The sequence below is a fragment of the Bubalus bubalis genome, chromosome 19 (assembly GCF_019923935.1).
Source record: "Bubalus bubalis isolate 160015118507 breed Murrah chromosome 19, NDDB_SH_1, whole genome shotgun sequence".
NCBI lineage: Eukaryota > Metazoa > Chordata > Mammalia > Artiodactyla > Bovidae > Bubalus > Bubalus bubalis.
In genome coordinates this window covers 20530092-20555350 of record NC_059175.1, presented here as the reverse complement: position 1 = coordinate 20555350, position 25259 = coordinate 20530092, and the positions used below count along the sequence as shown (strand labels likewise).

General features: G+C 39.4%; 1 protein-coding gene across 4 annotated transcripts in view; it reads left to right on the top strand.

The window, feature by feature from the left end:
* Positions 1-14744: 14744 nt before the first annotated feature.
* RAB3C (RAB3C, member RAS oncogene family) overlaps positions 14745-25259 on the top strand; it is a 306038-nt gene continuing 295523 nt past the window's right edge. The window contains exon 1 of one of the 4 annotated variants that reach the window (XM_044932374.2): positions 14745-14862. Coding sequence is in view for 2 of the 4 variants with exons in the window: in XM_006064846.4 (XP_006064908.3) it covers positions 17656-17679 (24 nt within the window). In the remaining 2 variants the exon portion in view is untranslated. Of the gene's footprint in view, positions 14863-16562; positions 16840-17405; positions 17680-24086; positions 24276-25259 lie in introns of those variants that run through there. The other 3 variants (XM_006064847.4, XM_006064846.4, XM_044932373.2) reach the window with 3 other exon arrangements.

The following is a 25259-nucleotide window of genomic DNA, read 5'->3' as shown; positions in this document are numbered from 1 at the left end:
CCATTTGCTTGACATGTACTTTAGGTAATTCACTTTACCTTTGGTTTTGTTTCCTCATCTATGAAGTAAGAATCATAATCCTAATGCTTATATCACATTTGGTACAAAGATATAAGACATTATTACTTTGCTAATTTATTTTTTCTTCAAAAGTTTTATGATGTCATAACTCTTACTTTAAAAGGGCTGGAACTGCTGCCATAGAATTTAAAAAGGAAAGGTATTTTATTTGGACTTAAGAAATGTAATGTGAAAAAGGAACACACACATTCTGCATATAATCTTATGAACCTAAAGAATCTCAGAAAATATTAATTTTGTAAAAAATAAATGCATGCTTTCCTCCTTTAAAATTTATATCCAACATTATGCTCATATTATCATTATCTTTTCATTGATAATTTTCTTAACTCAAAATTTGTTCTGTGGAAGTTAGGATGAAGATTCTTGGGCAGGAAAATTCTGCAAGACTTGATTCTGAATATGCACCAAAAGGGACGATTGACAATTTGTATGCTAGTATAGGAGTGATTTTTTTTTTTTAACTAAAGAAGCTCAAATTCTGTAGTTACAGAGCCAAACACCAAAGCTACCTCTTTGATGTTATAGGAAATTACTCAAGAACTTCAAAAATTATCCTGCAGACCATTTCTCCTTATAAAGGGATGGGGCTCTCTGTTCACTCATATTAAATACCTGTGACATAGTGGATAAGCATGAAGCTGTAGGGTCATACCTCTTCAATGGGAATGCTTACATTTTTACTCCAAAAAGCAAACTTCTTAAACTTCCCATGCTTCAGTTAATTTTCTCATCTATAAACAAGGATCATCATACTTATCGTGTAGGTTTTATGTGAGGAAAAAATGATAAAATAGCATATATAAAAAGCTTAGTAAATTCTCATGGAAGCCAGCTGTGAAATTTACTATTGGACATTTGCCTCAAAAGAATGGCTTCAGTTCAGATCAGTTCAGTCACTCAGTTGTGTCCGACTCTTTGTGAACCCATGGACTGCAGCACGCCAGGCCTCCCTGTCCATCATCAACTCCCAGAGTTTACTCAAACTCATGTCCATTGAGTTGGTGATGCCATCCAACCATCTCATCCTCTGTCATCCCCTTCTCCTCCCACCTGCAATCTTTCCCAGCATAAGGGTCTTTTCCAAGGATTCAGCTCTTCATATCAGGTGTCCAGAGTATTGGAGTTCCAGCTTCATCAGTCCTTCCAATGAATATTCAGGACTGATTTCCTTTAGGATGGACTGGTTGGATCTCCTTGCAGTCCAAGGGACTCTCAAGAGTCTTCTCTAACAGTTCAAAAGTTCAAAAGCATCACAGTTCAAAAGCATCAATTCTTCAGTGCTCAGCTTTCTTCACAGTCCAACTGTCACATCCATACATGATCACTGGAAAAACCATAGCCTTGACTAGACGGACCTTTGTTGACAAAGTAATGTCTCTGCTTTTTAATATGCTGTCTAGGTTGGTCTTAACGTTTCTTCCAAGGAGCAAGCATCTTTTAATTTCATGGCTGCAGTCACCATCCACAGTGATTTTGGAGCTCCCAAAAATAAAGTTTGTCACTGTTTCCACTGTTTCCCCATCTATTTGCCATGAAGTGATGGGACTGGATGCTATGATCTTAATTTTCTGAATGTTGAGTTTTAAATCAACTTTTTCACTCTCCTCTTTTGCTTTTATCAAGAGGCTCTTTAGTTCTTCTTCACTTTCTGCCATAAGGGTGGTGTCATCTGCATATCTGAGGTTATTGATATTTCTCCTGGCAATCTTGATTCCAGCTTGTGCTTCATCCAGCCCAGCATTTCTCCTGATGTACTCTGCATATAAGTTAAATAAGCAGGGTGACAATATACAGCCTTGATGTACTCCTTTCCATATTTGGAACCAGTCTTTTGTTCCATGTCCAGTTATGACTGTTGCTTCCTCACCTGCATACAGATTTCTCAAGACACAGGTCAGGTGGTCTGGTATTTTCGTCTCTTTAAGAATTTCCCACAGTTTGTTGTGGAATGACTTAGAGTTGCCTTTTGTCTGATTTGTGCTTGTGATCCATAAGAATAAAACAACAAATAGGCCAGTGATGTAAGCCACAATCATTCATATGCACATAAAACTCCTAGGAGACAAAACTTTTTCTTGTGTATTCAGAGAACTGCTGTTACAGGAAACCACTTGAGTTGCAGGAGGTAAACTTTAAATCATTTCTTGGATTCCAAGCTAATGAAAGAGCTGAGATGCTGCTACTCTCCTGGCTTCCAGTCTTAGACTCAAGAGTACTTCCAACTTTATAGTGTATTCCATCCACTTCATTTCCTGAATAAGAAAATCAATTTCTCAAAACCTTGTATCATCTTTAACCTTGTTCTATTACCCACCAACCTCTTTCTCTATAGGCAAAAGCGAGGAACCCAATCACGTAATCATGGAGTGAATTGAACTACAGTTTGATTCACTAGGGCTCAGTTCAAATAGTGTTAAGGTGGCTGGGTGTGAATGTTCCAACCCAGTATCTCCTCTGAGGAATGAAAGTAATTTCTCCCTCAAGTAGCTTTTGAGAGCTAAAAACAACAAATCAACATCCACAAAAATACTTCCTATAAATCCACCTGTAATGAAATATCTAAAGGAAAAATTCCCTCGTTGGAAGTTCTTACAGTCAGTTATATCACGAGGCCCAACTGCAGACTTGGAGACAACCAATTACTGTGGCAGGCTTTCCAGGTGGTGCTAGTGGTAAAGAACCTGCCTGCGCATGCAGAAGACATAAGAGACACAGGTTCGAGCCCTGGGCTTGGGAGATCCTCTGGCAGAAGGTGTGGCAACCCACTCCAGTATTCTTGCCTGGAGAATCCCATGGACAGAGGAGCCTGGGCAGGCTACAGTCCATACGGTCACAAAGAGCTGGATGCGACTAAAGTGACTTAGTATGCACGCAGGCATGCAGTCACTGTGGTATGCTAAAAGCAACTTAACGGAGGAGCTGAAGAATTCTCAGTCTCTTAACTGTCTACTCTTCACAGAGTGAGAGCTTTTCTACTAAGACATAATGTTCCATTAGTGAAAAGATGAAAAAGCAAGATCAGAAATTACATTTTTCAGCACTAACATAACCTTTGCTAGGATTTATAGGCATAGCACGGGGCATAAAAGAAGCTGCTTCTTACCGGCTTTTCATTTCCCACTAGCATGGGACCAACTCACCTCAGTTTGCTAGGACTTTTGAGGATTTAGCACTGAAAATCCTATATCCCAACAAAGCCCTCATCCTGGACAAACCAAAATGGTTGGTCACCATATATCCCAAAACAAATTAGTCCTACACTTAGCCACACCTACAGGGCAATTTTCCAGGCTCCAAAAAAGGCCTTCAACAACAACAACAAAAACCATCTTCATCAGCTTAAAATGCAGCATTTGAGAAAAACAGAATCATAGTGCTTCCCTGGTGGCTCAACAGTAAAGAATCTGCCTGCCAATGCAGGAGATACAGGTTTGTGGGTTTGGTCCCTGGGTATGGAAGACCCCTGGAGAAGGAAAATGCAACCCACTCCTGTATTGCTTGGAAAAGCCCATGGACAGAGGAGCCTGGTGGGCTACAGTCCATGGGGTCTCAAGGAGTCAGACATGACTTAGCAACTAAAGAACAATAACAAAGTACAATATATTTGTAAAATACTTAATATCCTCCCTAGGCCTTATTGGTAACACACAGTCACTCATACATTGTATAGAAACAAGGAGATAGTCCCAGAAATCTTGCCATTTACTGTGAGGAGAGATCATAGGATAATCCATCTCAGTACACCTCAAAAAGCGCTATGATGTCTCTGAACACTTTAAGAGCATAGAACATATATACCTGGAGCCTGGAAAAATCAAGGGGAGCTTCCTAGATAGTGAGAGCTGAGATCTTTTCTTTTAATTGAAAAACATTTTTAATACAATTTTAAGGTTTACTTTCCATTTATATTTATTACAAAATATTGGCTATATTCCCCCTTATACCCACTAGTTTGTGCCTATTCACAGGTGTGAGGTGATATCTCATTGTAGTTTTGATTTGTATTTCCCTGATGATTAGCAGTGTGGAGCATCTTTTCATATGCCTGTTGACCATCTGCTTTTCCTCTTTGGAAAAACATATATGCAGCTCTTCTGCTCATTTTTTAATTGGGTTGATTTTTTTTGATGCTGGGTTGTATGAGTTGTTTATATATATTTCATATTAATCCCTTATTGGTCATATCGTTTGCAAATATTTTCTCCCATTTGGTAGGTTGTCTTTTTGCTTTCTGGATGGTTTTCTTTGCTGTGCAAAAGCTTTTAAGTTTAATTAGGTCCCATTTGTTCATTTTTGCTTTTATTTCCTTTACTTTAGGAGAGGGATACCCCAAAATATTGCTGTGATTTATGTCACAGAGCATTCTGCCTATATTTTCCTCTAGTTTTATAGTATCTGGTCTTTGACCCATTTAGGTCTGTAATCTATTTTGAATTTATTTTTGTATGTGGTGTTAGAGAATATTCTAATCTCATTCTTTTACATGTAGCTGTCCAGTTTTCCCATCAGCAATTGTTGAAGAGACTGTCTTTTCTCCATTATATACCCTTGCCTCCTTTATCATAGATTAATTGACCATAAGTATGTGGGTTTATTTCTGGACTTTCTATTCTCTTCCATTGATCTATTATGTCTATTTTTGTGCCATAAGCTGAGCCCTTAAACACATGTTTAACTTAGTGCTACTGCTGCTGCTGCTGCTAAGTTGCTTCAGTCGTGTCCAACTCTGTGCGACCCCATAGATGGCAGCCGACCAGGCTCCCCCGTCCCTGGGCTTCTCCAGGCAAGAACACTGGAGTGGGTTGCCATTTCCTTCTCCAGTGCATGAAAGTGAAAAGTGAAAGTGAAGTCTCTCAGTCGTGTCTGACTCTTCACGACCCCATGGACTGCAGCCTACCAGGCTCCTCTGCCCATGGGATTTGCCAGGCAAAAGTACTGGAGTGGGGTAACTTAGTGCTAGAAATCACTAAACAAAGCTTTATGTTGAGAAAGGACAGACAGGTTTTCCTGAATACCATGCAACTGAAAACAGCTGACATTGCTGGGAAAGGAGCAGCTCCCAACTGCGAAGAGGGGGGATGAGGATGGAAAAGATCTGGGAAGGCCCCAGAGGGGCAGAGTGTGTTCCTCCAGAGCCAACTGCTTCCCTTTATCACGTTTGCTTTCATTTCATGTAGGAAAAGCCTAGTCCCTGAACAATTTCCCCTCTCCAGCACGCAAGGTTCCCCTCTAAAGACCCCAAATGTCCTTGCCATATGTATCTATTAAACCTTGTTCATCTTTTCAGGTTCCTCTGAACATGTCCCTTTGCATCAAGGCTTTCTCAGTCTTTGCTGATTCCCTCCAAGCTTCATCCTCCTAGGCCTCCAATCCTTTACTGCATGTGCTGTACACGTATGAGCTTCATTATACTTGACTTCCAGTATTTTACATTTTTTTATTGTTCACATTTGTCAGTCATATCCTCTGCAGTGTCAAAAACACTTAGGGTGCATACTGGGCAATCCATAAATATTTGTTGACTTGAGTAAAAAATCATTAACAGAATTGTTCATATTCAGTTCAGTGAAGTTCAGTCACTCAGTCGCGTCCGACTCTTTGCAACCCCATGAACCGCATCATGCCAGGGCTTCCTATCCATCACCAACTCTGGGAGTTTACCCAAACTCATGTCCATTGAGTCGGTGATGCCATCCAACCTTCTCATCCTCTGTCATTCCTTTCTCCTCCTGACCTCAATCTTTCCCAGCATCAGGGTATTTTCCAGTGAGTCAGCTGGCCCAAGTATTGGAGTTTCAGCTTCAACATCAGTCCTTCCAATGAACACCCAGGACTGATCTCCTTTAGGATGGACTGGTTGGATCTCCTTGCAGTCCAAGGGGCTCTCAAGAGTCTTCTCCAATACCACAGTTCAAAAGCATCAATTCTTCAGCACTCAGCTTTCTTTATAGTCCAACTCTCACATCCATACATGATCACTGGAAAAACCATAACCTTTACTAGACGGACCTTTGTTGACAAAGTAATGTCTCTCCTTTTTAATATGCTATCTAGGTTGGTCATAACTTTCCTTCCAAGGAGTAAGCATCTTTTAATTTCATGGCTGCAATCACCATCTGCAGTGATTTTGGAGCACCAAAAAATAAAGTCTGCCACTGTTTCCACTGTTTCCCCATCTATTTGCCGTGAAGTGATGGGACAGGATGCCATGATCTTAGTATTCTGAATGTTAAGCTTTAAGCCAACTTTTTCACTCTCCTCTTTCACTTTCATCAAGAGGCTTTTGAGTTCCTCTTCACTTTCTGCCATAAGGGTGGTGTCATCTGCATATCTGAGCTTATTGATATTTCTCCCGACAATCTTGATTCCAGCTTGTGCTTCTTCCAGCCCCGCGTTTCTCATGATGTACTCTGCATATAAGTTAAATAAGCAGGGTGATGATATACAGCCTTGGCGTACTCCTTTTCCTATTTGGAACCAGTCTTTGGTTCCATGTCCAGTTCTAACTGTTGCTTCCTGACCTGCATACAGGTTTCTCAAGAGGCAGGTCAGGTGGTCTGGTATTCCCATCTCCTTCAGAATTTTCCACAGTTTATTGTGATTCACACAAAGGCTTTGGCATAGTCAGTAAAGCAGAAATAGATGTTTTTCTGATATAATGACTGCAAAGAGAACTTTGAGAGATCTGAGTTTAAATTTTGTTTTGCCTCTGTGACCTACAGAAGTTATTATTTGACTCTCAATTTGCTCATCTTTAAAATGGGACACTATGGCGGATACCCCTAGTTTACCCTCCTTTTCCACTCCACTCTACCATTCTTGACCCTGTTCTGTGTCTTAGGAGGCTGAATACAGGGACTGCATCCACAGACTCCATGGCTCATGATTCTGGCTGGGTTTACCCAGTGGGGAGCTGGCAGGAAACACAGGCTGGCAGGTTGGTTGCTTCCTTCCAAAGCAGCTCCATCTTCCACAGCAGTCTCTCCTCTCTTCCTGGACATCGGCTATCCAGCTGTAACTCCTCCTTGGTTCTCTGTTGCTTCTCATTGCAGGATATACTACTCTCTCTTGTTAGTTTCCACTATTACTGCCCATGGCTCTGTAAATAGCCCCTTTATTAAATTTTCTACCAATTACCCAGTTTGACTGTGCAATCTTTTCCTGTTTATACAGACAACAATCATATTTGCCCTTTGCTAATGTAAACATTAAGTTAAACTATGTCAAGTGTCTAGCACAGTTCCTAGTATAAAGTAAGTCTTAGTAAATATGACAGTCTGACTCTCCTTTTCTGTCCTATACTCTTTGGCCTTTTTAAAGACAAGGTACTAGTTTGGCTGGTATGGAATCTTTGCTTAATCTGATTTTTAATAGTTTGATAACCTTCTCCTCAAAGAAGTCTTTGTTGCTATAAAGAAAAAAACTACTGTTTACATGAGGGTCATTAGCAAGAAAATGCATCTTTCAATGAGTCATGGCAATCTAAAGAACAGTGTACTTCAACTGTGAGTGCCTCAACCAGAGTTAAATATGTGCTTTCAAGAACACATACATCCTCAGACTATGAAAGAGCACAAAGATCAGATAGAAGAAAAAGATTTTATTTGGCACAGATAATACTTTCATGGACAAAATCTTGCTTACAAAAATTTGTTTTAGAGGTGATCAATAATATTTCTAGCTCAAGTTTCCTATAGATTCTGTGGCCAGAAGAGTAACTGAGAATTAAATAAACTTGAATTAAATGACAGAATAGCTGTTAGGAAATGATCAAGTCTTCCTTTCCTCCATAAGATGATGACAGAAGGATAAAAGGTCTCCTTTCCTTGTAGTAAGGTGACTGGACCTGTGAGTTCTTCTATCCAGGAATCCTTGCCTTCCTTACCTCCTGGGGGTTGTTAACAGTCAGAGATGTAATCAGTTGTTGTAGGTATACTGGGAGGAATTTCTGAACACATCTTTGTTATTAAAGGCTTGAAAGTAAGTGTTAGTTGCTAGCCATGCCCAACTCTTTGTTACCCCATGGACTGTAGCCCAACAGGCTCCTCTGTCCATGGAATTCTCCAGGCAAGAATACTGGAGTGGTTGCATTTTCTTCTTCAGGAGAATCTTCCCGACCCAGGGATCAAATCTGGGTCTCCTGAACTGCAGACAGATTCTTTACTATCTGAGCCACCAGGGAAGACCAGAGGTTTGGTTCCATGTAAATAATCAAGCAGGGGCTTCCCAGGTGGTGCAGTTGAAAACAATCTGCCTGCTAATCCAGGAGACACGAGAGATGCGGGTTCAATCCCTGGGTCAGGAAGATCCCCTGGAGGAGGGCACAGCAACCCACTCTAGTATTCTTGCCTGGGAAATCTGTGGACAGAGGAGCCTGGTTGGCTACAGTTCATGTAGTCCCAAAGACTCAGACACGACTTGGTGACAAAGCACACTCACACACAAAGAGAAAATTAATCAGCAGAAGCACTGTGATTGAGGATTAAAGAAAGGCCCTGTGAAACTGATTGATCCCTGAAGCCATGCCTACCATGGTAGGCATTCTGGTCAAGAGCAGTGGAGGCTGGTGCTCACCGGAACTCAGAGCCATTGTAGTGGTAGAGCACTGATGCCATGCTGGGCTGTGGGTGGCAGGTTGTAGCGGTGGCCACGTTCTCCACACCTTCCTGTATCTGAGTCCTTTTGAAATGTGACTGTGCAGCCCTTCTCATCAAGAAGTGAAGTTTATTTCTCCACCTCTTCAATCTGAGCTGAATTGTGATGTCTTCTGGTCAATATAAAGCAATATAAAGCAGTGGGAGGGATGGTATGCCGGTTTCAATCTAGGTCTTAAGAGGCTCTGTGTGTTTCTGCTCTTTCTCTTAGAACCTGGAAAATCTGTCATGTATGCAGATTCGAAACAGCCTACTCTATGAGAGACACATGGCCAGGTCCCCTTCCCATCCCCCATCTGAGAGCCAAACAACCCAAGAAGCCGCTTTGCTGACTCATAGCTCACCACAGATGTTATGTGTGAACCCAAGAAAAACAAAGACTACTCAACAAAGCCCAGTCCCAACTGTCAACCCACAGAACTAGGAACTCATCATGCTTAAATCACTAACTTTTTAGGTTGTTTATTACACAGCAGAGCTAACTGGTTCACTACGCACCTTTGACCTTAGGGTTTTGATCAGGATCTCTATGGCCTAGCTTGGCATGGGAGAATGGTGCTACCTGCCTACAAAAGGGCCATGTTGACCTTAAAAAAATTCAGCATCAGTGACCAATGAAGATGTCTAGCACCTACTATTTTGATATCCTTTCTGTCCTTCAGGGTTCTTGTATAATCAAAGGAGGGAGAAAGGGGAAATCCTTGCCTCTATTTCTGTCAGATCAATTGATATTGAATTTTATAACCATCTTAATATGTGGGGACTCAGGTCAAGCTTAATTTTAATTAGAAAAATAATAAAACTTGGTTCTGTAGCTTAGGTCATATTTTTAAAATAAGAAAATTTTAAATATTTAATAGTCCCTTATTTGAAACCAAAATCTGTGGCTCAGATGGTAAAAGTGTCTGCCTACAATGTGGGAGACCCGGGTTCAATCCCTGGGATGGGAAGATCCCCTGGAGAAGTAAGAGGCAGCCCACTCCGGTATTCTTGCCTGGAGAATCCCATGGACAGAGGAGCCTGGTGGGCTACAGTCCATGGGGTCTGAAAGAGTCTGACAGGACTGAGCAACTTCATTTTCACTTTCACTTTCACTTTCATGCTTCAGCTCTCCATAGATTTTATATCCTGTTTCTCAATCAGTATAGGAGAGAGAACTATTGATCACATAACTTTATGGAGGAGGTTTTTGAATTCTGATTTAATGTGTGGTAAATTTAAATAACATATGATTTTTGAGCAAAAATTTGGTCAAGTTGGGCTTCCCTGGTGGCTCAGAGGGTAAAGCATCTGACTGCAATGTGGGAGACCCAGGTTCGATCCATGGGTCAGGAAGATCCCCTGGAAAAGACAATGGCAACCCACTCCAGTACTCTTGCCTGGAGAATCCCATGGATTGAGGAGCCTGGTAGGCTACCATCCATGGAGTCACAAAGAGTCGGACACGACTGAGTGACTTCACTTTCTTTCTTTCTTTTGGTCAAGTTATGAGATAGCAAATCAGCGTTCAAGTCCATAGTAGTGACTGTTGAAATGTGTATTTGCAAAGAACTCTGGTCTTAATGGGGCTTTCCTGGTAGCTCAGCTGGTAAAGAATCCACCTGCAATGCAGGAGATCCCAGTTTAATTCCTGGGTTGGGAAGATCCCCTGGAGAATGGATAGGCTACCCACTCCAGTATTTTTGGGCTTTCCTGGTGGCTCAGATGGTAAAGAATGCGCTCCCAACGTGGGAGACGTGGGTTTGAGTCCTGGGTAGCTTCCCTGGTGGCTCAGGCAGTAAAGAGTCTGCTTGCAATGTGGGAGACCCAGGTTCAATTTCTGGGGTTTGGAAGATCCCCTGGAGAAGGAAATGGCAACCCACTCCAGTATTCTTGCCTGGAAAATTCCATGGACAGAGAAGCCTGGTGGGCTACAGTCTGTGGGGTTACAAAGGGTCGGACATGACTGAGTAACTAACACTTTTCCTGGCTCTGTTATTAATTAGTGTAATGCTACATGAGTCATTACTCATATTTGAGCCTTTATCTGCAAACTCAAAAAAAAAAAAAAAAAAAAGACCTAAATAAGCTTTAAGTTCCTTTGAACTTCTACTAGTCTTTGTCTCTCCTTCTATGTTTACAATTGGATACCTTCTTATTCAGAGGCCTAATTTACTTCTCCATAGAATATCCTTGAACTGATTACTCTTTCCTATAAATGTTTAAAGCAGTTACTAATGATAAGAGTGGGGCAGACAGCTATTCAGGTCCTGCTTTGTGTTATCTCTGCCCCTGAGGTCTTGTTATCTGTTACCTGTTTATTTGATCTTCTGAACTAGTTTGAAGCCCCCTTGAGGAAGAGGATGGTGTCTTATACTTTTTTGACCCTCCATTTTAAATTATAGTATGTAAACCTAAAAATAACCCTATAAAATTATTGCTACACATAAAATTGATTATACTAATAAACTGTGACATACTTTCAAAATATCCTTTTTATCCAATATTAGTTAACACCCCTTTAAGGGCATCGGATGACATATGGTACTTCAGGCAGGTCATTTCACATTTTTGAGATCTAATTTATAATGCATTAGATGGGAAGATTCAGTTAGATCATCTGTAAGAGCCCTTCTTTGTGTACTGGTCTGTCATTTTTTTAAGGGCTATGGAAGTTCAGGACATAGATATTTGTCATGAGGCTCATTCTTCTTAGCTAGACTTGGTTCTGAGATATATGCTTAGCTTAGAGCCTTGGATGGGCACTCAGCTATTGGAGGAATGCAGGCTGTCTGTCACAGGTGCTCTGGCTGGGTGCCCACAGCATGCTCTTCCATCGTCACCCCCAACCTCCCCCCCACACACCAAAACACATACAGCATACTCCACACTGTTGCAAATCTACTAAGAGATGCTGCTTAGCTTAGGGCCACCCTCTGTTCTCAGAGTTAGTATGTTAGATTGACTCTTTTTTGACCAGTTAAGAGCCTAGAGGTAGCAAACTTCATATCTAAACTCCAGATAGTTAAGTTGGGTCTTGGTTATAAAACTGTTTTCAAATTTTGTAATGACTTTACAAGATAATTGTTTTAAAAAGATAATGATATCTATCTCTTTGGAAGTAAGCCATGGGCTATTATAACTGTAGGTCACATAGTCTTTTCACAAGATTACCAATTTGAAACTTGTAGCTAAATAAGAACCTTGTGTAAAATGTGGGGATTGTTGTTTAGAATTCTTCTGTTTTTCTCATAATTTGCATAATTATGATCTGTTTATTCTAAAATTATCTTCTGTGAGTTGGAAATAGAACATGTACACTTCACCAATGATCTGAAATTTATAAGAAGCTCCTTCATAATATTTCTAGTGCACCAAATAAATCAGTATCTGAAAATGTTGGTGAAGTGAAGCGACGTGAAGTGAAGCCGCTCAGTCGTGTCTGACTCTTTGCGACCCCATGGACTGTGGCCTACCAGGCTCCTCTGTCCCTGGGATTCTCCAGGCAGGAATACTGGAGTGGGTTGCCATTTCCTTCTCCAGGAGATCTTCCCAACCCATGGATCGAACCTGGGTCTCCCATATTGCAGGCAGACGCTTTACCATCTGAGCCACCAGGGAAGTCCTGAAAATGTTGGTAGTTTTCAAATTTAAAACTGTTATATGAAAAAATATAAGTAACCCAGTAATTCCATGACAGGACTATATGTAGTATCCGTTTTTCCAAGCAAGGTCAATAACAGCAACAAAGTCCAGTAAAACTTCTCTGTAATACATTTTAAACATATCATCTTGAAGCAATATTACCTTTTGTGAGTTAGACTATGGGCAAGAATCTGGGCTTTAGAAACAGATAATTCTAAGCTTAAAATCCTAGCCTAACATCTTGCTAGATAGGTGTCCCTAACCAAATACTTAAACTTTCTATTCTTTTTCTTCTTTGTAAAATGAGGTAATAATGCTACCTTGCAATATTATTGAGGATTAGATAGAATAATATAGACAGAGTGCCTACCACAGAGGAGTATTGAAGAAAATGATCTATCATGAATAATATCACATTTATGCTATAGAAAGAAAGCATCAATTTTTTTTTTCATTTAGTTGGAGTGAATTTATTTTTTACAAAGCACTTGACTTGTTTTGATTAGGTGTGGGTGGAGACATGGTGAGCAATAATGAGTTAAAATGATTTTTCCTTTTAATTAAAAAGAAATCAATAACATCTCGGGGATACTCAATTTCTTCCAAAGGGAACATGAGACAATCAATAACAATTCTTGATACAGACGCTACACAAAGTTGAAATCAAAGCCTGATTTAACACAGATAGTCAGACAAAGGTAACAGGGCTCAGTCCAGAATGCCTCCTGCTTGTTTGGAAATGATCCCCAAACACCTAGGATTAGACATCCAGCAACATCCATGCACTGTGGATTTGAGTAAGGCTTGCATGGGGGCGTAAGTGAATCCCCGGGGTTACGCTTATCTCTTATATCAAACCTCAGTCATTTTATTTTTCAGCGTAAGTCCTAACAGAGAGATGGTAACAGTGCTAGAAACAAAGTATTTAATGCTATTTTTCATTTAACCAACATCATCATTACTAATTAATAATTAATTACCCTGGTTCTTGGCTCTGTTTTGGCCAAATAAATTATACCTACTTAACTCACTGAGAGCTTTCCAGGTGGCTCAGTGGTAAAGAGTCCATTTGCCAGTGCAGGAGACGTAGGTTTGCTCCCTGGGTTACGAAGATTCCCCTGGAGGGGGAAATGGTAACCCACTCCAGTTTTCTTGCCTGGAAAACCCCATGGATAGAGGAACCTGGTGGGTTACAGTCCAGTGGGTCACAATGAGTCGGATATGACTTAGCAACTGAGTACGCACATATTTAACTCTACTTGACAGAACCTTACTGGAGCTGATGTAGACAGGGACTGATAACAAACAAAGTGAATAATAGATAAACCAAAAAAAAAAAAAAAAGTGAATACTTGTAAATAACAAATAAACAAAGGATTGCTAAAAGCCAATCAATAATGAATCATGATGTTGGACAATGAAAAGAAAACTAAATCCAAAGACAAAAACCGAAGAGTTCTCATCTCAGCTATCTCTCTCATCTCTGAGATTCTGGGTAAGTCATGCTTTCTGGACCTTAGGACCTTTGAGCCTGCTCTACTTTCTAATGGGGGACATGCTTAATCTACATACTTTGTGACATTCACTGGTGGCCCCTTTGCCTTCACTTAGCTCTCTTTAAAAATTTATTTATTTTAATTGGAGGCTAATTACTTTACAATATTGTAGTGGTTTTTGCCATCCATTGCTGTGAATCAGCCAGGGGTGTACATGTGTCTCCCATCCTGAACCCATCTCCCACCTCCCACCTCCCACCTCCCACACTTAACTCTGTTTTGCCTTTACTTAACTCTACTTTGCCTTTTAAATCTGTTAAACCCCAGATTCATATGGAACTGTAGAAGGCTTCCCTCTTTCCTTATTTCCTCAACAAGAGTCAGACTTTTCTAACTTTTGGGTAATTCCTTGATTCTAAGGCTTTTTGATGGCTGTTAAATTAGAGAGATCCCTGGGAGTGGATGAATTTTAAAATTATTAGGCATTTACATTTCAGTAAAATTGCAAAGAGAAAAAAGCAGCAAGATTTATCTTATAGTCTTTCCAGGTGGTACTAGTGGTAAAGAACCACCTGCCAAAAGAGATGCAGTTGGATCCCGGATTGGGAAGATCCCCTGGAGGAGGGCATGGCAACCCACTCCAGTATTCTTGCCTGGAGAATCCCATGGACAGAGGAGCCTGGTGGGCAAACAGTCCACAGGGTCCCAAAGAGTCAAACACAACTGAAGCAATTTAGCACAGCATGCATGCCCTGTAATAGAGATTACCAGCTATCTGTCAGTCCTTATTCTTTCCCAGCGGTCTTCCCTTGTGGCTCACCTGGTAAAGAACTGCCTGCAATGCAGGAGACCCCAGTTTGATTCCTGGGTTGGGAAGATCCCCTGGAAAAGGGATAAGCTACCCATTCCAGTTCTTCCCCAGTAGCCATTTTATAAAACTCCTGATTTTCAGCTGGGCACAGTTCACCCAGAAGAGGGATTACATTTCCCAGTCTCCCTTGCAAGTATGTATGATCACAAGATGAAGTTCTAGGCATTGTAATATAAGAGCAGTGGTGTATTTAAAGGGATACTGGGATGCATCATTTTCATCATCATTTCTTCCTTCTTGCCAGCTAGACTGTGAATGGAAGAGCTGGAGCTCCAGCGGTCATCTTGGGAATAAAACTCATAGATGGTGACCGATAAAGTGCTTTTTCGACTTTAGGGAGATAACTGAGGTCCTGTCCATTTTTGTTTCTTTAGTTTATCACTGGCTAGCTTTTTCTCACTCTCTTAACCCACTTAAATAACCAACCAAGGCAGGAGAAACAAAACAGAACTAAGATCCCCTTAATCTTTCACAACTCTCTTTTTTTTTGCAATTCAATTTTCAGGGGTTCTTGGTTTACTCAAACAATAATAAACCCATAAGGTTTCAACATTTGTAGTATTTTAACATGTTCTGTAGTATCAGACCCTGAATTCTGAGAGTTTCAGAAGGTGATCATGATAGTACAAAAGATACAGGAAATTCTTTTGAAGAAAGACAAGCTCTAAGTGGCTCTGCAAATTCTTATCATTAAATGTCAATAACTATTTGCAGAAGGCTTATGTCTAATAAGCAACTGAGAAATATATTGATATTGGTTTTTACCTTTTAATCTTATTTGTTATTAGTTAATTTAAATGAAATTGCTCTAACCTTCACATAACCTCAACTGTGAGGGGAGCTGTGCTTCAACTGTGTTTTCTGAGTAGTTATAAAAACTATTTACCTAGGTGATACCTTACATTTTCATTGATTGCAAGAATTGAAAACAGGTCTTAGATTTCTTTTTTTTTTTAAAGGCAAAACAAAAAGCACAATCTAAAATTAATAAAACATTTAAAACATGGTAGTTTCCCAGTACATTGTTATTGCAATATTGAGTCAGTCTATGAAGTTTTGAGATTTATACTTTTGAAAAATTCTTACATATAAAAGATTTTAAGGCAGTATTTCTCAAATAATGGCAAAGGAGCACTGCATCAGAATCTCTAGGGTGTTTGTTGAAAATGCTAATTCTCAGATTCCTCGGTCACATCTAGTGAATCAGAATCTCTCCGCATGCCTTGAGAATACGAATTTTAGCACCTTCAAGAGATTTTCAAGCACATTTGAGAACCTCTGTTCTACTGCTTTGTCTAGTGCAATGAAGTTTCAAGCTGTTTTTGCTGTTGTTACTTCCATATTTCTGTCAGTATCAAGTTCATTCCTTTTCCATTCTGCCTCCAGTAAGTATTTTGACCACAAAGTGAAAGGCAAGAATCACTACTGCACTGATTAACATTCACTCTCGGGGAAAAAGGAGTTTTTAGATGGGTGCAGAGATATGGATAGTCACACATATTTGTCAGTTGAGGGGAAGGTAAGTGTAATACAAGTACATTTCCCAAGATTTCAAAACCATTTTTGAACCAGCCAGGGAGGAGTATGATTGTAATGTAAGGAATGACTCTCTGTTGAAAGGACAGGATAGCTTAATAGAGGTCTCCTATCTTGTTCTGTGACGGTGTTTCTGGGCTCTGGTGATGAATGTGTTCATTTTATGTGACTTGCTTTGGGTAAATAACCCAGTCCCGTATCAGCTCTCCAGCCTTGGGCCGGCAGCAGTTGTGTGTGCGCACTAATGACGGCGGAAGGTGCCCGGGGGAGGGCCTGGGGAGGGGCTGCCCAGTGCGATCGTTCCCCTGGCACTTCCTAAGACTCCCAGTTCTTTCTCTGCAGCCGGTACTTGAAGACTCCGAGCTTTCCCCTCGGAGGAAAAAAACCCGTCTATCTAAATCAGCTGTACTCTACTCTCTTCCCTCGTTTCTCCCTCCGCCGGGCACCACCCCCACCCCTTCCATTGTGTAGTGCGTCTAGCTCGGCTTCCTGCGTGAGACCTTAACCTCACTTGGAGCAGGAGGGATTACTGAGAATTTCGGAACCTTGAGTTGCAATGGAGCTGTACGGAAAGGTAAGCAGAAGGGAGCTCCTCCACCTGCTCCGCGTGAAATCTCGCTTTCATGGACTTTGTGTGTGTGTGAGTGTGTGTGTGTGTGTGTGTGTGTGTGTGTGTGTATACTCGCGCGCGTGGGCGCCTTCTCAGTGCAACTGTGTGAGTAAACCTCTTTCTTTATGTGTGTACCATTCATTGTCGTTCTCCCCCGCGTTTGCTGAATGAGATTGTAAAACCACCCTACTCTGCCTATGGAGATGTACAAACTTTCCCGATTGGGAATGGGGAGGTGTAGGGCGGAGAGTTCCAGAACACAGTGCAGGTTTCGTTTAGATTGTAAATTAGCACAGGGTAGTGCGTTTCCTAACCAGGAAAATCACAATTTAGCTTCGGAAGCCGATAGGTAGCAAAGAAAAATCTCCAGCTGAGATGAATGAACTGAGGTCACTTTCGCCTGCACCTTGCGAGGAAATAGCCCGGAAGGCTGAGAGCACTAACAACCAGGAGCTAGTCCAAAAAAGAAGGGAGGCTCCGCGGCCGAGTCCGACTGGAGAAGCAGCCGGTTTAAATGCTGGCTTGCCGGGAAATGTAGTTTACTGCTCACCGGTTTGCGGGGAAGCTCAGCTAGGCTAGACTACAACTCCCAGGAGCACGCGGGGCTCCGGGCCAGTACGCGTGTGCGGCGCCAGGAAGGGACAGCTCCGGTGCTGATGCTGGAGCCGGTTAGCGAACCCCGAGTGCAGAGTGGAGCGTGAAGCGCGCGGGCTGTGCACGCTTGACCGGGCGCCCGAGCCAGCACTGTGTTAGCCAGGGAGAAAGGACACTTTGCGAACAATGAGACACGAAGCTCCCATGCAGGTGGGTCTGTATAGAAAGTGTGGCCTCGGGAGGAATTGAGAGAGACGCTTTCTCCCTCGCTCCAAGTACAAACTGCGCCCGATCTAAGGGAAGGTCTTAGGCAGCCATCCGCCGGGAAGCGGTTCAGACTTGCTCCTGGGGACAGAACCCCGCTCTGCGGGGCTGTGATTGGGGCTGTTTTGAGAAGGGATAGGAGTATACATTATCTTCCCGGGCTCCACAAGGAGGATAAGAGTGTCTAGAACGTCAACCCGGGCAAACAAAAGTCAGAGGAACATGCCATCTCGTATTGGTATTGATTGTTCCTCCTGTCTTGCCTGGTTCGTGATCACGGTGCAGACACACCAGGTCTGGTGTTGCGAGCTGTCTACTGGAGTCGCTATAGAGCAAATTCCGCTTAATTAAGAGCTCTCTAAGAAAGGAGAAACCAATGTTAGAGTCCCCAAAGTCCCTTTCTTCAATTAGGGTTCTAGTAATAATCAGCAAACACTTCAGGGCTTCACTCTTCCCAGAAGTATGCAAGCCCTTTATCTGTGTCCACACTGGTTTACTCCTGCGTTTCAGAGACTCTCCTCCAAGCTTTCCTGACTACTGTGCCCATTTGTTTTCCGTTCCGATTCCTGTTTAAGTCACGTTCTTATGTTTGCTTCCTTTGACTCCCTGCAAAGGTGCCTCTGCCTAAGCATCTTGCTTAAGTTCTGTTTTTAAGTAAAGATGAGTGATGCTTTCTCGTTTGTATGTACAATCAGTTATTACTAAACATCAGCCTGTGTTCATTATCAAGGAAAGTGATCCCATTGCGTAACAGAAAGGCACTTTATGAATGAATTGAGAGGGAATGGAACACACCGTTTGGAACGTGTTGTCTCTCTTGAGAACCCACCCCTGCTGCCAAATCCAGCAATATAAATGTTTGACTTTAATTTGAATTTAAAGGTTTTTCCAACTGTTTTTTCCTCAAAAAATCAAGGGCTTTAAACGTATGCGTCAATTTACTTTTCATTTATGGTGTGGGTTATGTATGGCTTCTCAGGTGGCTCTAGTGGTAAAGAACGAGTCTGCCAATGCAGGAGATGTAAGAGACGAGGGTTTGATCCCTGAGTCGAGAAGATCCCCTGGAGGAGGGTATGGCAACCCACTCTAATATTCATTCATGGGTTATGTATATTAAGAGATGTGTTGACTGTTCAGTGAAAAAATTTAACTGTTTGTTGAAGCATTATATTAATGAAAGCTCTCAAATTGCCTTATGAGTTACTGAAAACTTGATTTGTTCCAGAGAACAGTTGCCCTGCTGTGTATCTTCTAATACCTGTCTTTGTGACTTAGTTCTTCATTATAGACCTGATGTGAAAAGAATCTGGACAGACAATAAAGGTACAGGCTGTTGTAATCAAGATGTATTGGCTTATGATAATTTCCCATTACTGGAGTTACTGCCAGGAGCCAACTGGCTACATTAATCATATTTGATTACAAGTAAACATTGACAGTAGACTTTAAAAGTAGATTGTTAGTATTTAACATTAACCCCATATATGCACTGAAGTCTTTATGTTAAAATAAATTACTAACAAATTGATCACAGTGCATCTTGATTTTTATTTTCTTACAGGTATTGCTTAGACTGTTCAGAAGGGTCATCAAAATATTACAGAACTACATGAAATTAGTGCCCTAAGAAATATTTTAAATCAATTCATATCAACTTTGTAGTAGGCACTGCAATTCTAAAGTTTAGTCAGAACTTTAATGAATAATTAGTATAAAAACAGGTAACAAAATTAATTTGCTTCTGCAGTTATTTTCATATTTGGGATGTATTTTATTTATTGGACTTGGTTTTTTTAATTTAAAAATTTTAATGCCCAAATGCTGTCTTGAATAACATGTACATTTAAAAAAATAAAAAACTTTTTTCTGTAGTATATTTAAAGCACATTTATTGATTCAGTTTACCAAGTAAATTGTTGTGATGGCCAACTCTCAATTACTGTCAGGTTTTCAAAAATATATGATAAGAAGAATAAAAACTATAAACATGCTTTATATATAGGGCAGATATTGTCTTAGCACTTGTACTTGTGAATCATAATCACATTCCAGATGACTTTGATATATGAAAATATAATCAGATGAATAATTGACATTTTTTCCCTTTAAAGACCAAACCATATCATTAAAATGCTAATTTACTTTTTATATATTCTTAAATCAAAGAACCCTTTAAAATTGTTCAATATATTTTAAAAAAGTATTTATTGTGCCTTTGTACATAGCTTGGTGCTCTGTTCAGTATAGTTGTCTTTGATATATGCAAATTTTCTGAAGAACATTTCTTTTTGGGTTGATGCAAAATGATAATGATGCAAAGGATAATAGCAGTAATAGTCTTTGCTGTCTGTATTTCCAACTAAATAACCAGGAATAGCATTTGGTAAGTGTTCCAAATGATGGATTACAGTTTTAATGCAGGAGATGGTCATTTTGTGCTTTTTCCTTTAGTGCCTCCATAAATCCTGAGGACCAAATGAAATGGGGAATAGCAGCGCTCATGACTTAAGGGCAACACTTTCATGAACAAATTATCATTTGATTCAGGAGCCTGATTGAACAAATTCCAGTTTATCTAGTGCTTTGTCTGTGCCAAGCACTGTGCTTTGCAGTCAGATCTATGTGTGTGCATGTGTGTGTGTGTGTGTGTGTGTGTGTGTGTGTGTGTGTGTGAGAAATATAAAACAGTCCTAGAGGTCACCATTACCTTAGTTACAGGCAGATAACTAGAGCTTTATATGATTAACCAACTTGACCAACACGGTAAATTCAAAATTCTGCTAGATCTCTAGGAAGCCTATGTTGTTTCCGCTATTATTTTGGGTTCCTTAAGAAGACACAAAAAGGTGATATAAAGAATGAGTGCCATGTTGATTTTCATTTGGATCAGAAAAAGGAAAATTGTCTCTTCTGTTTATAAAATTATCTTATATAAACTAAATCAAATATTTGAGAAGGGTCACTGTTTTAAAAATGGCTAGCTCTTGGTCTTCCTGGTTTGAATTTCTTGTAGCTTTACTTACACTCTCCAAGGACCAAAGTGGAGTTCATTGTCTGTGCTTAAATGCTTCATCTTCAGTTTTGTCATCCACAAGCTTTCTTCACATAAGTACCAAAGTACAGAGAGCCCTCTAACTACTTAGGAAACTTCAAAGAAAAACAACTACTCAAAGCATGGAGCGGTATGCCAAAAAAGGTTGTTTGCCTAAAAATGAGGAGGATTGAAGAAAGAGTATGCTGAAAGTGTAGAAAGTGTAGGCTGAAAATGAAGTTGAGGTGGAAAGCACAATAGATGTTAAATACAGCCATGCCATGTAACAACAACAACAAAAAACTTACAAAGAAACAAGACCTAAGTAACATTGTTCATTTGTCTGTGAGAAGTCCACGGGCAATCTTGCATTTTATTACTGTTGAATTTCTACCATCCAACTTCAATTATGATCCCTTTATCTTTACATAACAAATGGAAGTTTAGTCCTCATCCCTTACAGAGACGGAGAAAAGCCCTAGTTAACATTGGAGAAACAAGAACTTCTTTCTTGCTCAATTTGAGCAAATTCCTGAAGTATCCACCTTTCTTCTGTAAGGGAAAGTGGAGGGTAGAGAGGGAAATTGCCATAAAAGCAAATTTCTATGGTGTAAGAATGATTTTCCATTTTCAGTTTAAAGAGTTGTGGAATCATTACATGGCATAACCACAATTTCCCCCTGCCATTTTAAGCTTATATTGGAACTGCAAATTCCTTTCTTGACCATCATATTCCATATGCTAAAAATTGAGTTTTCCTGGGAATTTATGAGGAGTTGCACCGCCTAAAAAAGATGTTGTATTGGTTAAAGGTCATCCAACAGTTTTCTACATTTATCATTCACTAATAAGTTCCAGAGCTTCTAGGGGAGCCCTCTTAATAGATCATAGATTTTTACCATGTATACTATGACCTGTGAAGATGAAATATTTTAGATTTATTTGGAATTATGTAAATTTTTAGCATTTTTCATTTGTTTATTTATAGATTTTGAGATACTTATATACATTGAGATGCATGAATATTAAGTGAATAATTTGATGATTCTTAATAAGTAGATATACCTATGTAATACATACCTATAAAGATATAGAACATTTCCATTCAACCCAACAAGTTCCTTTATTTTACTTTCTTTTTCCGGCTAATCTACCGATATAGTAAGATCATCATAAATTAGTCCTGTTTATTCTAGAACTCTAGATAGTTCTGTAAAACATACAAAATGAACATATTGCAGAATATATAGAGTGTACTCTTAAGTCTAGCTTATTTTGCTCATTATAATGTGTATGGAATTCATTCATGTTGTTGCATGTGTCAATAATTCATTTTGTTTTATTGACACATTATACTGGTGTATCAATCTGCCTTACTTTTAAAATCTATTCTTCTGTTGATAGATTTCGAGGTAATTTCATTAGGGGCTACTATAATAAAGGTTATAAATGTTATCATATTGGTCTTTTTATAGTAATATGTTTTTATTTCTCTTGGGTAGACACCTAAAAGTAGAATTGCTGAGGTGAAGGATAAGTCTTTGTTTAACTTTGTAGGAAACAGTCAAGTCTCTAGCTAGAATGGTAGTACCATTTCATATGCTCACCAACAGTGTGTGAACATTCTAGTGGGTTCACATCCTCAACGGTGTCTGGTGTCAGTGGCCTTTTAAATCAAGGCCACTTTAATTGGTGGTTATGGTGTCTCATTGTGATTTGTATTTCTGATGACTGTGATTTTTAGCATATTTATATGTTTACTGACCATTTGCCTATCTTCCTTTATGTAGTGTCTGCTTAGCCTTTTATCCATTATTGGGGTTGTCTTTTTATTATTTAGTTGTAGGAGATCTTTATATAGTTTTTTTTTTAATCTGTTTGTTTATATATTTATTTATATAGCTTTGAAACTAGTTCCTCAAATGTATTAAAATATTCTCTGCCAGTCTGTGCCTTAAATACTCATATCTTATGAGTGTCTTTTGATGAGAATTTTTATTTTAATGAAGTTTAGGTTATTAATTTTAGGTGGTGTCTATATCTGGATTCTGTACTTTCTTTGATTTATTTCTCTAAACTGTGTCCTGAGACCTTACTACATTTATTTGTTATTTCTAGTGCTCAGTCACTCAGTTATGTCCGACTCTTTGCGGCCCCATGGACTATAGCCCGCCAGGCTCCTCTATCCATGAAATTTTCTGGGCAAGAGTACTGGGGTGGTTGCCACTTCCTACTCCTGGGAATCTTCCCAACTCAGGGATCTAACCCAAGTCTCTTGCATCTCCTGCACTGACAGGCAGATTCTTTAGCACCATCAATTGAAATCCTTAAATTCCTTAAGAATTTCTCCATAAGTGATTGTATGATTTGCAAATAGAGGCAGTTCTTTCTTTCCAAAGACCTTTTTTTTCCCCCCCCTCACTATTTCTTATTCAACAGGATAGGATAGCTAGTGCAGTGTTGAGATGTGATGAGCAGGAATTCTTATCTTATTCCCAGTCTTGGGGAGAAGCCATCTTTCACCATTAAGTATGAAGTTAGCTGTACTTGTTTTGTTGGTGGTGGTGGTATAGATATCTTATCATACAGAAGTTTCTTTTGAGTCCTAGCTTGCTGAGAGTATTTGTTTTCAATACAAGTGGGTGCTGAATTTTATCAAATCCTTCTTCTACATCTATTGCCATGATCACATGGTTTATCTCCTTTATTCTGTTGGATTATACTGATTGATTTTTAGTTAATCTGATGTTATTTAGATAAAGCCGGTTAGTTGTCATATATTCTCTGGATGCAATTTGTTATTTGTTGTAGATTTTTGCCTTTAAATTCAAAATGGATATTAATATATGATTTTCTTTTAATGCCTTTATGAGGTTATAATATAGAAGTTATGCAGACCTTATAAAACAAGTGAGAAGTGTTTGGGAATTTGCTGTTTCAATGATTTTGTTCTGTAAGATTGATATATTTTATTCCTTAAAGTGTTTGGTAGAGTTTATCACTGAAGCTATTGGAGCCTGGAGTTTTCTTTGTGGACCTTTTTTTTTTTTTTAAACAAATGACACTTTTTTGATATACAAATATCTCTATCATCCAACTACCTACACTCTCATCTCCCTATCTCCCTTTAGCAGAATAGCCTTCTCCATACCCCATGCTGAGATGTCTGTGGCCTAATCTCTGGAACATACCAGTAAATTATGTTACATAACGAAAGAGCCTTTGCAAATATAAGTCATGCTATATATTTTAAAATAAGATTGACCTGATTCTCAGGTGGGTCCAATCTAATTACCTGAGCCAATAAAAGCAGAGAATTTTCTCTTGCTGGAGTCAGAGAGATGTGGCAGAAGGGGAAGTCACAAGTTTGAAGCATGAGGATTGTTGGCTTAAAGATAAAGAAGGCTATATATCAAGGAAATAGGGACCTCAGTCCTGTAACCACAAGCAACTGAATTCTGCCAACAACTTGTAAAAACTTGGAAGTGGAATCTTCCCCCAGAACAGTCAGGTAGGAACCAGCCCAGCTGACACATTGATTTTCATCTTGTAAGGCCTTAGCGGTATAAGCAGAGGACCTAGCTAAATTACCCTGTGTCCAGATTTCTGACTTGTTAAGTAGTGATTGAGCATTGTCTTAAACATTCAGTATCACTGCAGGAGAAAAGTATTTATGTCTATATAACATTTTCTATTTCATCTTGGGTTGGTTTTGGTTAATTGTGTTTTTCACCTAATTTTTCAAATTTACTGACATAAAATTGTTCAAAATATTTTACTATCTTTCAATTTCTCTAGATCTGTAATGATATCCCCTCTTTGATAATATAAATTCTCTTTCTCCCTACCTCCCTTTTACCAGTCTTACTAGATATTTATCAATATTATTAATGTCTTCAAATGACCAACTTTTCCCTGTGTTAACTTTTTTGTTATTTAATTTTTATTTTATTGACTTGGGATTTAAAAAAACAACTATGTTCTTTATACTAACTTTAATAGAACCATTTTGTTTATTAGGCTTCTTAAAGTAGAAACTTAGATCACTGAGTTTAAATGTTTCTTTTTAAGAATAAGCCTGGTATTTACAATGATAAATCTCTAACAACAACTTTAGTAGTTGACTCTCACAGATTTCTGAGTGTAGTATTTGCATCATATTTTATTTTAAACTATTTGCTTCTTGTGATGTTCTTCTTAATCAATGGGTTTAGAGATATATTGTTTAATTTTCCAAATACCTGCATCTTTTCCAGATAGTTTACCAACATTGATGTCTAATTAAATCCTCCTGCTACCAGAGAACATATTCTTTAAGATTTCAGTCTTTGGAAAAAAATTTAGGCTTGTTTTTAGGCTAGTGTGTGGTCTAACTTCATGAGCATTCCATGTGCTCTGTGAATGCTCCATGCAACAGTTGTGTAGTGTAGTGGTACTGTGTTGTGTTGGAATATCATGGTATTGTATGGTGTTGCTGAGATCATCTCTAACCTTA